Source organism: Schistocerca serialis, chromosome 4 (genome assembly GCF_023864345.2).
Source record: "Schistocerca serialis cubense isolate TAMUIC-IGC-003099 chromosome 4, iqSchSeri2.2, whole genome shotgun sequence".
NCBI lineage: Eukaryota > Metazoa > Arthropoda > Insecta > Orthoptera > Acrididae > Schistocerca > Schistocerca serialis.
The window spans coordinates 230,762,907-230,781,924 of NC_064641.1; the positions used below are offsets into that span (position 1 = coordinate 230,762,907).

The 19,018-nt window shown below is 39.9% G+C and overlaps 1 protein-coding gene across 1 annotated transcript in view; it reads left to right on the top strand.

Annotated features, from left to right (window-relative positions):
- The window catches only part of LOC126473473 (histone acetyltransferase p300), a 171,376-nt gene that overhangs the window by 115,137 nt on the left and 37,221 nt on the right, over positions 1-19,018 (top strand). Inside the window, exons 20-23 of the mRNA XM_050100549.1 lie at positions 3,396-3,530; positions 5,297-5,512; positions 8,413-8,673; positions 17,221-17,386. Coding sequence (XP_049956506.1) covers positions 3,396-3,530; positions 5,297-5,512; positions 8,413-8,673; positions 17,221-17,386 — 778 coding nt within the window. The remainder of the gene's footprint in view (positions 1-3,395; positions 3,531-5,296; positions 5,513-8,412; positions 8,674-17,220; positions 17,387-19,018) is intronic.

The following is a 19,018-nucleotide window of genomic DNA, read 5'->3' on the forward strand; positions in this document are numbered from 1 at the left end:
CACCCACCTAGCTTTTCGAAGCCTTTAAATTAAATTGGCACATGTCCTCAGTCCTCATCTGTAAATGTAAGATTATCTAATTAATATATCTGTTAATCTATTGCACAATGTTAGAAAGGTTGGCCTTGGCAGCAGTTACCTAATCTGTGAGTGTAAGACAACCTTGTATTTTTCTAATGATGAATTTGGGGGGAAAAACCTTTCTTACAGTTGTGTAAATATGATATATCATTCTTACATCACTTAAGTGGTATCATTACCGGTTTCAACTTATTACCAAGTCTTTATCAGATGATTTGAATACATTACACAGATATTCATGAATTGGAGAGGCCCAAAGAGGTGGTCACAGTGTTTTGAGTTGAGGCTGATCAGCATACCAACTCTACAGAGGTGTTTATATAATCTTCTTAGCTGATTACAGCTGTGATAACAATAATCAACATCTTATTGATTATTTGACAAATAAATCAAAGAGTGGTCTTGGTTAGTATTGCATTAAGAACGCACTGAATAGTAGAGGCATTGAGTCTTCTAGAGCCACACAAACCAGACTGAAAACTTCACTTGCATTCAGACAAATCATTGTTTGTTTATTTATTTATAATTGAATTTTAAATGGTTTAAATTTATTGATATGTTCAGTGATGGAACTCTTTGCACACTTAATTTAAAGCTAATATTGAAAGCAACTTGAAGTAAGTGAATATTATCTGAAGTCGTACAAAGTCTTCAGACATTTATTGGAAGATCTTCTCTCGTCTTCCACCAACCTGACACTCTCCTTAAAGTGAGTGATTCGTAGTCATAAACACACTGAAAAATTTATGTGACATAGGGGTGTGTGTATATATATATATATATATATATATATATATATATATATATATATATATATATATATATATATATATATTGTTTGCAGTGAATTTCCTTAAGTGTTTAACCTGTATGAATTTGTCACGTGAAAGAAAAAAGTATTATGAGAAATAAAGTATGTGATTTATTGTTGTTTGAGGGAATGACTTCATTTCTGTAATACAAACTAAACATGTGATTAATACCAACATAAATCTCTTGCTGGTAATTATACTTGTACTTCAGTTAACATGGATGTTGATCAGATTGTTTTGTCATAGATATAAAAATTTAAAAATTCTAGGTGATCTGTGTTATTAAATTAAGGACATGTAACATTTGCTGTCTTTCAAAAATTCTCTTATATTTGACAAACTGCCTATTGGCTTCTGTCTCGGGTTCTTCGGCCGACGTTCATCTAGTGATTTTTCTGACGTTTCGCCAGCACAAGTGGCTGGCATCGTCAAAGCTTCACCCTCCATTGCCGGTGGTGAACTGGAGCCGAGCTCGCGGGCGCAGACTATATGTACCTGGCGCGCCAACGTCCGAGGGCTTCTCCGCGGTCATTTCCGGTGCGGTTCTCCTCTTGCTACCTGTGACGGTCGTTCGCTCCAGTACGGGAAGCCAGGATCCGTTGACCTTAAGGCTTTCCTCTTTCTTGTTCAAACTGTTCGCGTGTTTTTGTATTTCTACAGCTTCTCTGAACAAGTGCGTGTGATAGTGCTTCTCTACAGCCAGGACTTCCGTGTCGGCGAATTTTATTACGTGGTCGGTCTCATTGAGTGCGTGCTCTTCCACGGCTGATTTCTCCACCTGCCCCAACCTACAATGTCGCTTATGCTCGTTGATCCTGGTGTTGATGGATCGTCCAGTCATTCCGACATAAACTTTTCCGCATGTGCATGGTATACGGTATATTCCCGACATTGCAAGTGGGTCTCTTTTCTCCTTCGCCGATCTAAGACATTCTTTGATCTTCCTAGTCGGTTTGAAAATCGTCTTTACGCCATGTTTGCGCAATATACGGCCGATTCTGTCCGTCACTCTGGGAATGTATGGCAGAAAGGCCGTACCCTACATTTCTTTTTCTGGTTCCTTACTTCGCCGAGTGTTTGGCTCTGTTACACTTCTAATATAATTTTTGGAGTACCCATTGCTCCTCAGGACAGTTTCCAGGTGTTGCATTTCTCGTTTGAGGTGTTGAGGCTCACATATTCGTCCTGCTCTCGTTACGAGCGTACTAACCATGCCTCTTTTCTGGCTCGGGTGGTGGTTTGACAGTTTGTGCAGGTATCGGTCCGTGTGTGTCGGTTTTCGATACACCCTGTGTCCCAGGTTTTCGCCGTCCCTTGTGACCAGCACATCTAGAAATGGCAGTTTCTTGTCCTTTTCTACCTCCATGGTAAATGTTATGTTGGCATGGACAGCATGAACAGCCTCCATGCCAACATAACATTTACCATGGAGGTAGAAAAGGACAAGAAACTGCCATTTCTAGATGTGCTGGTCACAAGGGACGGCGAAAACCTGGGACACAGGGTGTATCGAAAACCGACACACATGGACCGATACCTGCACAAACTGTCAAACCACCACCCGAGCCAGAAAAGAGGCATGGTTAGTACGCTCGTAACGAGAGCAGGACGAATATGTGAGCCTCAACACCTCAAACGAGAAATGCAACACCTGGAAACTGTCCTGAGGAGCAATGGGTACTCCAAAAATTATATTAGAAGTGTAACAGAGCCAAACACTCGGCGAAGTAAGGAACCAGAAAAAGAAATGTCGGGTACGGCCTTTCTGCCATACATTCCCAGAGTGACGGACAGAATCGGCCGTATATTGCGCTAACATGGCGTAAAGACGATTTTCAAACCGACAAGGAAGATCAAAGAGTGTCTTAGATCGGCGAAGGAGAAAAGAGACCCACTTGCAATGTCGGGAATATACAGTATACCATGCACATGCTGAAAAGTTTATGTCGGAATGACTGGACGATCCATCAACACCAGGATCAACGAGCATAAGCGACATTGCAGGTTGGGGCAGGTGGAGAAATCGGCCGTGGCAGAGCACGCACTCAATGAGACCGACCACGTAATAAAATTCGCCGACACGGAAGTCCTGGCTGTAGAGAAGCACTATCACACGCGCTTGTTCAGAGAAGCTGTAGAAATACAAAAACACGCGAACAGTTTGAACAAGAAAGAGAAAAGCCTTAAGGTCAACGGACCCTGGCTTCCCGTACTGGAGCAAACGACCGTCGCAGGTAGCAAGAGGAGAACCGCACCGGAAATGACCGCGGAGAAGCCCTCGGACGTTGGCGCGCCAGGTACATATAGTCTGCGCCCGCGAGCTCGGCTCCAGTTCACCACCGGCAATGGAGGGTGAAGCTTTGACGATGCCAGCCACTCGTGCTGGCGAAACATCAGAAAAATCATTAGATGAACGTCGGCTGAAGAACCCGAGACAGAAGCAGTTTGTCAACAAGTGGCCACGAAAGCCTTAACAATTTTGTCTCTTATATTTGCTTACAGTGTGATCAAAAAGGATCAGTTCAAGGAGATGAAGAATGATCACCTTGAATTGGAACCTTTTGTAGAATGTACTGATTGTGGACGGAAGCTGCATCAGATATGTGTTCTTCATTTGGACCAGATATGGCCACAAGGGTAAGACATTTAGTATTTGCTTTTCTCTTCCTTGTTCTCAAAAAGAATTTTGCATGCAGTAGGTAGTCACTTTCAAAGTGTGTTAAATTGTTAACAGGATTGTTGTTAAACAATATAAGGGAACAACAGAGTGCTACTTATTGTAAAGATGACACGTTGATTTGCAGAGAGGCACAATGAAGACACTTGTACATTAGCTTTCAGCCAAAGCCTTCTACAGAAAAAAAGAACCACAGATTTACAGAAGCAATCACACCTCATGCACACATGACTGCCATCTCCGGCATCTCAGAACGGATGTAACTGTTATGTAGAGTGGAAGCAGCAGTCTGGAGGGGATGGGAAAGGGGAATGGATAGCAGGTTGGGGGGAGAGAAGAGCACTGTCCAGCAGAATTTGCAGGGACTAGGAGGAGGTATGACAGGACTGCCAGCTGGTGCAGCATCGGGAGGCTGTGGGGTAGGAAGGGGGGAGGGGAATGGGGAACTGTAAAGGAGAGGAGCAGGGAAAGGGAAAGATGGGTGGGTGCATTGGGAATGGGCGGCACACGCACAGGTTGAGTGGGTGTGAATAGGGAGGAGGTGATAGGACAGAGGGCATGAAAACTATTGAGTGGAAGGTGTGGGTATAGCTGCTTACTGTAGGTTGATGACAGGCTAATTTCAGGAGTGGAGAATATGTTGCAAGGATAACTTCCATCTTCACAGTTCAGAGAAAATCTGGTGGTGGGGGAAAGGATCTATACGTTTCGGGTAGTTAGGCAGCCATTTAAATCAAGCCTACGTTCAGCTGCATGTTGTGCCACAGGGTGGTGTGCTATGCTCGTGGCCACAGTTTGGCAATGGGTTTTCATCCCGATGGACAAATGGTTGGTAGTCACATAAATATAAAAAGCTGTGCAATTATTGCAGCAGATCTGGTATATGATGTGGCCGCTTTCACAGGCAGCCCAGCCTCTGTTGGGGTTAGGATAAACCAGTGATGGCGTTGGAATTGGAACTGCTGGGTGGGTGGATCGCACAGGTCTTGCACCTGGGTCTTCCACAGAGAGATAATCCCTGTGGCATGGGGTTGGAATTGGGAGTAGTATAAGGATGAATAGGATGTGGAGGTTGGGTGGGCCACAGAACACGAATTTAGATGGCCTAGGAAGTATCTTGGATGTCCCTCATTAAGGCATGGTGATGGATAATCGAAGCCCTAATGAAGGATTTAGCTCAGTTGTTCCAGTCTGGGGTGGTATTGGATGACAAAGGGGGCACTCTTTTGTGGCTGGTTCCTTGGTCCTTGGGGTGGTGGGAGGATTGATGGTGTGGGGGGAAATGGCACGGGAGGTCTGTTTGCGGAACAGATCTGGGGTGGGGGGTGGGGGGTGGGGGGGGGGGGGGGTAGTGCCTGAGTGTGAAGGCTTTGATAAGACCCTCAACATTCTGGGCAAGGGAGTTCTTGTCACTACAGATATTCCAGCCAAGCTGAGTGGGAGTTTTTTGGTTTTTTGTGTGGAAGGGATGACAGCTGTTGAAATACAGATGCAGGTACTGTTGGTGGTTGTGAGATTTAATGTGGCTTCTGAAGAAGGCTTTGGCTGGAAATTGAATGTGTAACAATCTTCTTGTTGTGTCTGTCCGCAACTCATTGTGCCATTTTTATGGTGAGCAGCAATCTACCTTTTTCCTTGTATTGTTGATATTCCAACCTGGAGTTTCCATTGCTCTAATTACTGTTAAAGTTAAAATGGCAAATAAAATGTTTGTATTTCATTTTAGGTTTTGTTGTGACAATTGTTTGAAAAAGAAAGGCCTGAAAAGGAAAGAGAATAAATTCAATGCTAAAAGATTACCAGCTACCAAATTGGGTACATATATTGAGACAAGAGTTAATAACTACCTTAAAAAGAAAGAAGCTGGAGCTGGTGAAGTCTTCATAAGAGTGGTTTCTAGTTCTGACAAAATTGTCGAAGTCAAACCAGGAATGCGCAACAGGTATGTTAGAAGTAACAGAATTTCTCATAGTTGAGAACACAGCTTCTTTATTTTGCAACATATTAACTCATTGCCTACATACATCAGTCACTCCACACATCTGTGTACTCTTCAGTGAATATTGGTTTTGAATTGAAAGATTTCTTTCTTAGATAATACATATGTGTAGTGCAACATTCATAACCTCGTCATTTTCACTTAAATCCAAGAAATTGTTTCATGATGTTGCTTGCATGCATGTAAGTATTGTTCCAATTCTAAAAATTGGAAATGATAATTCAGTGAACTACATCAACTGTAATACTGCAGAACTAAATGATGGACAGTACCAGCAATTGTCATTGAAGTGTGTAGCATTTATCTATGCATTAAAACATGTTAAATTAATTAGTGTGCACTCAGTATTGATTTGTATTATAAAATGTGTGTGCGTACAATGTTGTTTTGCAAGGTGAGCATAAGAATTGATAGATAACTGACTATTCTGTAAATAATTAAGCCTGTGCCTCCCATAATTATGCAAAGATAATGTGGACACATGGCGCCAATGAATCTTCAACAGTAATCCACATGTATGTGTTCTCATTTATCATAACCACGTCGTTTCAGAACAAAGATGCATTCTCATAAGTTGGAACAGTTTGGTGGCTCCTTACTACCTGTGGATCACAAATGGATCGCAAACAGTCCAACTCATGTCTCTTGACAGGTTGTGTATGCTGCTGGAAATCTGAAAAAACTCGGGATTTTTTTTCATGTGGAATAAGCGCAGGAAAATCCCAAGAATTTTTTAGAAGTCCAAGAATTTTTCATTGTTTTAATTTTCAGTTAAATTTTTGTAGTTTTGATTGGTAAGAACTGATACTCTAACAAAGAGCTTTACTCAGCTTGCTACTGCACAATGAAACTGCAACAATAAAACATAAATGAGAGAACACCACCAAAATAAAACATCATTTGTGAAGAAATGAGACATTTACAACTACAATAGACAGTGCGTGCGCGCGCGCGCGCACACACACACACACACACACACACACACACACACACACACACACACACCCCTGCCGACAACAAAATGTGTCGAAGGCTTTAGGATGAACATTATACAATACTTTGTGACAACAAACTGCTTTCAATTAGTGTGACGTTACAACTGTTCACATTTTAGACAGGTCATGGGAAAATACTGCAAATGGTGATTTGAGAAACGTTATTTTCGAAGTAAATATCCTTGTACGCAAGGTGAATTGTGTTACTTGTGTGAATGTCCGATGAATTTCTTAAATCACGGAGCACGTGAATCTCTTTCAAAACTTAACACTTTGAGGAGCAGCCACTTTGAAAAATTTTGGGCCCGAAGATCTAACCATTTATGCCATTATTAAAAATTTTACTGGTGCATTTGCGTTTGATATATCTTTAAGGGTAACACGCTGAAAAAAAAAAAGGCCAAGCTTCGAGGTTAGATTTTCATATTTATTTTAGTTCTCTCATAGATTATAAATTGTGCAATAAAAATGGCAGTGAGTATCATTATCCATCTGAAGAAAGTGCAAGGTTTGTTCTTGAGCAGTTTCATATGTAATTGTCTTTTCTGTTTTATTCAGCAAGATAAACCCATGAAATGTTCGGTGTGCAGCAATGAAATTTATAATCGGCTTGTCAGAAATATTCAGCTGCTGCAATTTAAGCTTTGCCCTTAGGATTCTGCCTAACCAAATAGTCAGAGAAATAACAGCAAAAAAGTTCAATGATTAATATTATATGTTAAAGCTTAGGTTTTTTGGTATAACTATACTGTATGAATATTAATTTAAACCATTCAGTTTCCCTATATGTATACTTACTTACATATTTACCTTTCTTTTTCTGGGCAAGAACATCTAAATGCTCTTGTTCCAAAACTCTGCAGCTTTAATGGCCTTATCATTGCACAAAAATTGATATTTTGCTGCACAAACAAATTCCATCCATTGACACATCAGCAAATGTTCAGTGGTCCTAGTTTCTCCACATTCACTCTGGTCATCTTTAGAATAACCCCACTTAACCACATTTACTTTTCATTTTGCATCTCCCATACTTAATGTATTCTGTGCTCTCCAAGTAGTTGCTGCCCATGTGAGATTCCCTCTTTGGGGTCTGGTTTGTATTTGTAGCGTGTCCAACATAAATATAGGCGGTAGACCTCAGCTCAACCTTCTTGCGGTACTGCCGGTTGGATAAAGGTCTTCCTTGACATAAGACATGTTGGAACAGATTTTTGATTATACATTACATACCATGGGTTGATCTGCTGCTTCTTCCTCTCTATTTCACTGCCTACTTTGCTTTCAATATTTGTGTTTTTGTGCTAATCAACAGTTGTGTTGCTGTTGGGTGTCTGCATCACATCCTATGCTCTGAATATCGGGTGTCATCGCCTGGCAAGATAACTTGACATGATTGGCTAGCAAAAAGTGCATCGCAGTCTCAATTTCAATGCTCTGGAAGCACCATGCTTTATTTAGTGGAATTTGTATTTATGCCTCTTTAATACAAAGATATGCAGTTTCTGGAAAAATTTTTGTACATGACCGTGTATACACCCTGCTTACCTTCTTGTAACCCCCCCCCCCCCCCCCCCACACACACACACACACACACACACATACACACACTTGGTAGGTGAAAATTTAGGTTACGTATCTAGGAACTATGTCCACAGTATTTCCTTTGTGCTCTGTGTTGATACTTGTATGTGCAGTAAGAAAAAGAATGTTTCTTGATATCAGGTGACTGATATTGTGTAGGTACTCAGTTTAATTTCTTGAACATAAAAATCTGTTAGGATGTTGCCTGAAATGGTGCATTCAATGTATTTTTAAGTTTTGTTTGATTGCGACCTTTATTTTTAGATTTGTGGATGCTGGGGAGCTACCAGAACAGTTTCCTTACCGTGCAAAAGCACTTTTTGCTTTTGAGGAAGTGGATGGAGTGGATGTGTGCTTTTTCGGCATGCATGTCCAGGAATATGGTTCAGAGTGCCCAAGCCCAAATACACGCCGAGTGTACATAGCGTATTTGGACTCCGTTCATTTCTTTCGGCCACGTCAGTTTCGAACTGCGGTATATCATGAAATACTCTTGGGATACCTGGATTACGTCAAGCAGTTGGGGTGAGTTTACAGCTCTTCAATCAGTAATGGTTCATTATAATTGTACTTGTGTCTATTTTGTAACTTATAGCTGTGATTCCTGATGCTTGTGTTAAGACTTTTTGTTTTGATGTTAATCCCATCCCTTTTAAAATGATGCATTATTTCCCTTAAAGGAGGTAAATGTTCATAACAAGTAGTCTTTCATACTATTTTCATGTGGAGGAGGTTTGCAGTTATAATTATGTTAGTTCTTTGTTGCTGTATTTATTTATTTATTTTTCTAAAGAAAGAATGAAAATGGAACATTTGTCTGTCAGTAAATGTTTTGACAGTGCAGGCCAAGTGTTCCAAATAAACCTATCTTTGAAAATTTGCAAATTTCTCTATAATTTTAGCTCAGAATTGTAGTTACACATGCATATTCACTTTGATCCAAGAAGTCCACAATAATTGTTCCCTTTATGTCCAAGAAGGCAACTATGAAGTAAGTTTAGGTCCCATTACCTGTCACAGAATTCAATAAAATTGTTCCATTTTACTTACTGAGATTAGAAAAAATTTCTTTAGCAAGTTTAGCAACTTTTATGTTTTTAACTGTTTCAAAGTGTGGCTAATCATCTAGTAGAGTAAAGCAGCCATCAATAAGAAGATGGCTTTGAACACCACAGTGCTGTAGTAGGCGTGGTATGCCGGTAGGGGTGGTATGCGAGTCCCTTCCTCTGATGTTTTGAGCTAACTTATCTAGCACTTTATTGGGGGGGGGGGGGGGGGGCTACTGTGTAATGTGGGTTCCGAACTGTGGTGCAGCTCAGCATTTTTCACACCAACGAACATTGCCAGTGGTGAAAGAAGTAACAAGTGACATAAAAATCCTAGGATTGACTGGAGATCATGCTCAAGACCTTTGGATTTGTAGTCCAGCATTTTACCGCTGAGTCCCGATGGGGTAATCATCTAACATTTGAGAAGAAAATTTTCAGTCACACTTCTCATGCAGAACACAAGAAGTTCATATCATTTGTTATTACCTGGTGATGATACTGAATGATTCCATCAGTGGGGTCCAGATTTTTATGTTTTATAGAATGGAGTTTAGTCCTTCATTTTCTTGGAATAGCGATTTTTAGGTGCAAACAAACTGTTTGTCTTGTAGTCTTTTAATGGAAAATACAATGAACACTAATATTAACATAGAAAAATATAGAAAAATTAATTTTTTTTCTTTTTTTACACAGTTACTCTAATTCATTATGGAAAAGTCAACAATTAACTACTACTTATATCAGTACTTGAAAAACTGCATGAACAATTGAGATGTTTACTGATGCTACAATTATGTTCTTTTTTACCACATTTCTAAGTTTTGGAAAAGGGAGCTTTTTCTGCTGTTTCTCAGTACATTTTTGTAAGGTGAGAAAGATCTGTCTATAGCACAAGAGGTCAGTGGCGCATATTTCATCTCCGCAATTGCCAGTGACCCTCAATACAGTTCATCTGTTTTAAAGAATTTTTGTGCAGTGTTGACCCATCTGGTATACTGCAGCTGCTGATAAAAAATCGAGATTAAAGCTGTCTCCTGCAGTATTTGTCATAACGGAAATGACAGTTGAATCCATGTTTATTCTTCCTATTGATGCTCATAATAAGAGCTGTGGGATCTTTGTGTTGTGGTTTACTTAAATTTAAAAGAAACGAATACTAAGAAGATAGCAGTAACTAAAAAATGAGAACATGATCGTGTAAAATGTCAGCTTTAGTTGGATCACATATGGCAAGTCAGGAAATAAATTTTAAATTTTGATTTGAAGATCCAAGGAGAAGAGGAATCCTGTGTTTACTTATTTATTTTTAACAGACATGGCAACAAATTACTTGGCTGTCAGTTGTGAAATTTGGGTCTTCCCCGATCCACTGCTGGAAAAGACTAATTTTCGACAATTTCTGTTTAGTAATGACAAAATTACATTTAACAGATGCGCTGTCTGAATTCCATACTGAGCGGAGCTTTGTCGCTGTAGTGCTCGCCCAATGGTGCTACCTGTGCTGAAGAGATGGCATTCTGGCCACTACGAAATATTTAACATCTGATTTTAAGAATACTGTTTGGTTAAAAAATAAATTAAAGAATGACTTTTGCATATCTTACAGTTTGACATCTTCACTTGGTAGAGGGCCCTTTCTTTTCAGTATTTGTCTTAGTTACTGTGCTGCATCAAATTATATAAAGAATTGCCTGGGATTTTAAAGAATTTTGCAGAGGTAAAAATGCATTGCATAAGTTTTGTGTTTGGTTGATTTTAGCTCATGCATTGCTGTGTGTGAAATGTAGCAGTAGTGCTTAAACAAAAACCCACGTGGGGTGTGGCAGAGCATGGCAGATTAACTCATCCACAGCAGTCAAATGGTTAACATATATATCTGTTGTCCAACAACGGCATGTGGTCATATTCTCAAAGCAAAAATGCTACAGATCTGCATCATACGCAGTGTTGATTTCAGTGCGGGCTACACTTCTTTTACCTTCCGAATTGGTCGTGTGTATGTAAAGGCTGTTAGTGATACCAAAGTTAGTGTCCAGTTTCTAGTGAATGAGGCAGGAACTGAAATTGAGGGTAGCAAAGTATCAGCTGAAATGCTTAACTCTGTTTTCAGATGTTCTTTACAAAGAAACACCCATGGGAACTACCCCAACCTAATCCTTGTACCAATGAAAATATGAATGCAATAAGTATTAATGTCAGTGGTGTTGAGAAACAGCTGAAATCGTTAAAATTGAACAAATCTCCAGGGCCCGCTATAATCCCCATCAGATTCTATACTCAATTTGCAGTTGAGGTAGCCCCTCTTCTAATTATAATCTGTCGTAGATCCCTCAAACAATAAATGATGCCCAGTTCTTGCAAAAAGGCATGGGTCACACCCATATACAAGAAGGGTAGTAGAAGTGACCCATAAAACTGTCGTCCAGTATCTTTGACATCGATTTTTTGTAGAATCTTAAATCGTTTTTGGGAGCTCAAATATAATGAAGTATCTCTGAAGAAAATGACCTCCTCCATGCCAACTGGCATATATTTCTAAAGCATCATGTGAAACCCAACTTTCACTTTCCTCACATGACGTACTGAAAGACTTGGATCAAGGCATTCGGGTAGATGCCGTATTTGTTGATTTCTGAAAAGAATTTGACTTAGTACCACATCTACGCTTATTGTCAAAAGTACAGTCATATGGGAATCAAGTGAAATTTGTGACTGGATAGGACTTTTTGGTAGAGAGGTTAAAGCATGTTACCTTGGATGGAGAGTCATTGACAGGTGTAGAAGTAACTTTGAGTGTGCCCCAGGGAAGTGTGTTGGGACCCTTGCTGTTCCTGTTGTCCAAAATGAATAAATGTTGTATCGTATGATTAAAATATCAGTGAGTCACTGTTGGAATCGACCAACTCATAAAAATACCTGGGTGTAATATTTGGTAGGGATATGAAATAGAATTGTCCCACAGGTTCTGTTGTGGGTAAAGCAGGTGGTAGTCTTTGGTTTACTGGTAGAATACTGGGTAAGTGGAATCACTCTACAAAGGAGATTGCTTACAAATCCCTCATGTGGCTAGTTCTAGAATATTGCTCAAGCATGTGGGACCCGTACCAGATAGGACTAAAAGGGAATATTGAATGTACACAGAGAAGGGCAACACATATGGTCGCAGGTTTGTTTAATCCATGGGAGGGTGTCAGAAATATTGAGGAAACAGAATTGGAAGACTCGATGTAAACTATCCCGACGAAGTCTGTTAACAAAGTTTCAAGAACCAGCATTAAATGATTACTCCAGGAATATGCAACAACCCCCTATGTATCATTCACATAGGGATTGTAAGGATAAGATTAGAATAATTACTGCGTGCACAGACATATTCAAACAATTATTTTTCCTGTGCTCCACACATGAATGGAACAGGAAAAAAACCTTAACAACTGGTACAATGAGACGTACCCTCTGCCATGCACCTCAAGGTGGTTTTCAGAGTGTAGATGTAAATGTAGATGTAGACTATAAAAATAATTAGACTTGAGTATCATTGATGCAGCAGCTTGCTGACACATTATTGAATTGTAAAGATCAGCGTCATTGTGCATATAGATTCTTGATTTTAGTGCCCTGTATAAATTTATTTATGTTTTTCTGTTAAAAACAGGGTTTTATTGCGAAAGTCCTTTAGCCCCTACTTGTTCTGTGAAAATCCTATTTAGCTCCTATTAGGCCTTTTTGGATTCTATAATGTTAAAACCTTCCAGTCTGGGCCCTGATCCTTGGCATACTGGGTGCTGTTGAGAATTACAGCTGTCCATGGGCCAACACTTAAACTTATACCATGATTACCCGTGGCAACCTCATTACAGTGTTGCATTCATTGCTGAAAAGTACTTATATTCATTGTTAAGCCCCTAAAAACTTCCTGTAAGTATATTTGGATGTAAATATTTGTTGAACATTCCACAGCTACATTTTCTGCCACATTTCTGAAACGTTTCCATATGCTTGTATGTGATTAGCATTTTGTGAAACACTGGACACACCCTCCATGAAGTGATATGGTTTTGTTCGGAAAATTGATTTTCTTTTCAATTTATTTCTTTTCTTAAATCTTTGTTTCTATATTACATATGAATTACCTTGGAAATTAAAATTGACACTTAAAATTCACATTCACATTTTTGCCAAATAAATGTGTCTGTCATATGGGTTATCCAGGTTAGATTTCCATTACTCTCGAGAATTTTTCTGTGATGGGACAGGAAGAACCCAGCTTCATGAGGCCAGTTGATGTGCTACTTAATGGAGAAGTAATTGCTTCAGTTTTGAAGAGCTGGTGTTAACAGTTGGGGGAGTAATATGCTATTTGCCAACACACAAATTTTCAGTGATCGTGTCAGACAGAGATAAGACCTCTAAATTTAATAATCTCTCGAATTCTGTGATAAATTCCACAAGTTTTGCGACTTACATGTGAGCTTCTCTGCACCATGTTTACTGCAATACTCTTAATTCTTTGTTGTCTTCAAGTTGATTGATTCATTTCTTTGCTTAATTTTGTCAACTTATTTTCTCTTCAACTAGTAATACAAAAGTTGGTGTATGTACTTACTGTTGCATGGACTAGTTAAACTGCAAAACTGGGACTTAACCTTCTAACTAAATAAGTGTATAACTTCAGGTATGTAATTTTCTGGCTCTGTTATTACAAGAACCATTGCTGCTAGACTATCACAAAAGCTTTCTCTAGCACAAGTTTTCATTTTTAATCCAATGTCCTTTCATGATTCTGAAAAAAGATACTGTTATTATTATAGAAAAGTTGTAGTATATTGTAAATACGTATGGATTAAAGGAGCCCACACAATGAAAAACAGAAACATTGAGCTGTTATTAGCCACACACAAAAAGAAAGAAAATTTGTTAGCCTTTGGAATAATGCTTTTATGAGATAGAGTGAAATACTCACAGAAAACGTGCACACATGCATAAATATGCCTATGCCCCTATAAACATGCCTATGCCCCTACATGGTGCCAGCTAGACTTAACAGTGCTACTGCTGCAATTCAGCAGATGGACAGGTCATGGTGGGGGTAGTGTCAGGTGGGGTGATTAGATGGAGTGGGAGGCAGGGAGAGGGAAGGGAGGTGGCTCAGAGGGAGGCAGCAGGCTTGCCTCCTAGGAATTTGGGAAGGTAGCAGGTAAACAAGCTAGGCATGGGATGCAGGGTTGTAGGAGCTGGTGTCAGTGGCACACACTGAAAATGACATGACATGAACTGGGAGGGAATGGGAAACTGTGGGGTGGAGAGTGGTGAAACAGTGGGTTATGTGAGATTGAGACCAGGAATATTATGGGAGCAGAGAATGTATGTAGGGATAATGCCCACCTGTCTAGTTCAGAGAAACTAGTGGTGGAGAGAAGGATCCAGATGGCTCAGGTTGTGAAGCAGCCATTGACCTTGAGGATGTTGAGCGACAGGATGAACATTTTTGTTCTTGGAAGTAGTTTGACAGTGGCCATTTGTACGGGTAAACAACTGGTTGGTAGTCATACTGACATAAAAAGCTATGCAATGTTTTCAGCAAAGTTGTTATAGTCTGTGTGAGCATAACTGACAACCAGCTATCCGCTTGGGGGGGGGGGGGGGAATGGCCACTGTATAACTGTTTAACTGTTGCCAAAAACAATGTTGGCCATCCAGTGGTGCAACATGCAGCTGAGCACAAAATGCTAAATTTCTGTGGCTGCTTCACAACCCAGGCCATCTGGATCTTCCCCTCCACTATCAGCTTCTCTGAACTACGCAGATGGAAGTTATCCTTAAAGCACATCCTCTTCTCTCATAGTCATACAAGCCTCGATCTCAGGTAACACATTGTTCTTGCACCCTATACCCAACAGTTACCCCTCTCTCCATCCTATCACCCTCTCCCAATTCAAGTCACCATCAGCGTGTGCTGCTCCTCACCAGCTCCTGCAACACTGCGTCCATCACACACCTAGGTAGTTTACCTGGCACCCTTTCCTTCTGCATTCCTAGCCAGAAAAACAGCTGTCTCCCTCTGAGCCACTAGCTATCCACCACAATCCTTCTCCCTGCCACCCGTCATCGTTTCCTTCCACCCGACACTACCCTCACCACAACCAGTTCACTTGCTGAACTACAGCACTGGCACTATTCCCAGCCAGCACAATATAGCATCATAGATGTGGTCTCTCTCTCTCTCTCTCTCTCTCTCTCTCTCTCTCTCTCTGTGTGTGTGTGTGTGTGTGTGTGTGTGTGTGTGTGTATTTCACAGCAAGTGGTCGCTTTTACTCCAAAAGTATTTACAAGATACTATTATTTCTATGCTGGTTGAAATCTACCATTATCCTGTGTTCCAACTTGTGCTGTCCAGTTGTTTCAACTTTGCTGTCCAGTCATCTTTTATCACCAGTCCCAGTTACTGTTATTATCTAATCAAAACCCTCATCCTTCCTATTTGGTGATCATTGTATTCAGTCAGGCTTTTTCTGATGTTATTCAAGGTTCTGAATATTAAAACTCTGTCTATCTCTAAATAATCTCAAATATATTTTTGGGTGTTAAAACTTCGCATGAAATTATTGTTGGGTGTACCATTACAATAAATTCCCATTCTGTAATCAGGTGTGCTGCAACACACTTTGTGCCTATAATTGCATATTTTACGTTATTGTGTTGGTTCTACAGAGGGATTAACAACGATGATTGTTCTCTTATTCGAGTATTCATTTGTTCAAGAATAGGAATATTTCCATGTCTTATGTTCTGTAGCACAGCTGTCTTCATCATTTAATTGGTTTGAAGTGTGTTAAGTTCTCATTCATGTATGTGAGAAAATCCAAATCTGCCATCATTTTATTAAAGCTGTTTTCTAATATCTGTGGAATTTTTTGGTGGACCACTTAGAATTTATTTTACATTTCTAAGACAGTATGAGTCCATTGTTGAACTATACAGGTGCAAAACCACCTTTTAAAAATCAACTGTAGGATATATTTAACACATTTCATATTATAATGTTTGATATCACTGTGAACAGGCAGTTAACCAGGCTGTCAACTTGTGTTGCATCCTCTTTTATCTTCATTAGCAATGCACATCAGTATTCATGTTTGGAAGCTGAAACATATGTCACAAAAGAGCGTGTCAATAATTCTGATGGAATGTAATGGAATGTTGTGTGGCTAGGGCCTCCCATCGGGTAGACCGTTCGCCTGGTGCAGGTCTTTCGATTTGACGCCACTTCGGCGACCTGCGCGTCGATGGGGATGAAATGATGATGATTAGGACAACACAACACCCAGTCCCTGAGCGGAGAAAATTTCCGACCCAGCCGGGAATCGAACCCGGGCCCTTAGGATTGACAGTCTGTCACGCTGACCACTCAGCTACCGGGGCGGACAATAATTCTGATGAAATAGTTTCGCAACCACATTCATTAGTTGTGTTAGTGTTAGATGAAACTATTATGTGCGATTGATGTACAACGTTTGATGTGTTGTTGTTGTTGTTATTATTATTATTTAGTCTCAGTGTTGTAATGATGGGAATTAATTGAAACTGCTGTATAGATTGACAGTAAATGGAATTCGTCTTTGATCTGACATCCTGTGAGTATTGTTAGCTATATGGAATGTATAATAAGTAGAATGAAATTGCATACGACTGGCTGCTTGCCACTATTTGGTAGGTAACTGAAGATATAAATATGTGCATACCCCCACGCCCTCCTCCTCTCTCTGATTTCTGCTGCCCGCCACTGGGTGGATTATTGGGTTAATAATTGCCTGAGTAGATCCCATTTGTATGAAACTAATTGTTTCTTTAATAGCGAGTTCAGTCAGAAAATAAATGGTCTGTAGAAGTTCCTTTAATTTACAATTTCTTGGCCATATGAATACCAAGTATGTATGTATGAACGGCATACAGAATTCTCGTCCATTTTGTAGTATATATGTACCTTTACTAAATGTATGATTTTTTTTTTTAATCTTGCTAGATATACCATGGCCCATATCTGGGCATGCCCACCATCAGAAGGGGATGATTATATATTTCATTGTCATCCAGCTGAACAAAAGATACCTAAACCGAAGAGACTTCAAGAATGGTACAAGAAGATGTTGGATAAAGGCATAATAGAGAGGATAGTCCTTGATTATAAGGTAATTATTTTATGCTCATTAAATTTCAGCAGAAAGTTATAAAAGCCTTACTGTATGAGTAAAAAGGAATGGTTACAATGTTCTGTGTTTTTGTAAGTTCAGATTTGAGCCTCTTTTGTTTGGCCTTACTTGATTTTGTTGTTACTTCTATTGAAAATAAATTTGACAAGCTTTTTATTATTATTTTTTCAAATAAAAACTCAGGACAAACCACAATAAAAGTTGCAATGGCACTCGCTTGTGATTCAAGTCAGATTGCAGTGTACACTGTGTGGATTTCCTCACATATTGATCTAAATCCACTTTTATTCCTCTCCTCCAGTATCCCTCATCCACTCCCTGGTTCATTGCTCTGACCCTTCATTACGAGATAACTTGTGGTCCTGTGCTTTCTGTAAAATCTCTTCCGTAAACTTCGCTGGTACTACTGCCCGTGCCCCTAGTCTCATTTCCTTCCACAACAGTCTGTCACAAGTGTGAAATTTTGATTGTATTCTGTAATGTTCACAGTAACTGTCAGTGTTCTGTGCTTCCTGACCCTGTGCAAGACCATGACTCAGAACTTTCACCACTGTTACTTTACTGTTTAATATCCCTGCATTCCTGTGCTTCTTCCTGGCTTGGGTGCCACTTCATAGTCAAATTTGCTGTCTCAGGGTCCGTTTTGTCAGCATGCTGGGCTGTCAGTCCAAATAACCACTTCAAAGATGCGTGGTCGCTCACTGCTTGAATCCCCCCCCCCCCCCTTCCCTGATTCTTCAGAGATAAAATCTAAAATACATGACACTCTAAATGAGGCTGAACATACGTTTTTGTGTTGGATGGTTCTTCTGCGCTCTATTCAGCTGTCTCCATGTGTAGGCTACAGGGTGCTCTTCACTATTAATCTCCTGGTGTAAAACACATCCCAAAGCATGATTAAATGCATCATGTGAAAGGATTAATTCCTTCAAAAGTCTGCAAGTAGTAGAGTTGGGGGGATATCAAAATCACTCTTCAATTCTCCAAATGCACCCTGACACCCTTCTGTCCATATGAATTTCACACCTTTCCTTAGAAACTACGTGGTGTGTTATGTCAGCAAAACCTTTTGCGAATTTTCTGTAGTAATTTGAGGACCCCAAAAAAGATTGCAGTTCCTTAATCAGTGTAGGGATTGGACTCTTGTACTTTCCTTGAAGGCACTGACCATCTTGTCTAATTGTGGGATAAATGTATTAATAGTTCTTGTAGAAATAGTAAACAGCCAATTAGTTGGCTGCTCACTATTTCTATAAGCAGATTTAACTGTATTTTAAAATACGGTAATATGCTTTGAAATAATAAACAGTTTACTTACTGGTTTTTTTTTTCCATCTGTCTCATTTCTGTTTGATTGCCCCTTATACTGGGTGTTCCATTTATCTGATGACCGCCTGTGCAGCACAGTAGATGCTGGGCAGCAAGCACTCAGTTGCCTGGCAGTCAGATGTCATGTTGCTGTCTACTGCTGCGGTACAACATGGCTACATTTAAAATATAAGCAAATACATTTTGTAGGCACCCATGTCACACAAGGAGATGTTGGGATTGCCTGCCATTATTTTCCATGCATTTCTGACATCTTCTCAAGAACTTATTAATCACGCAGTG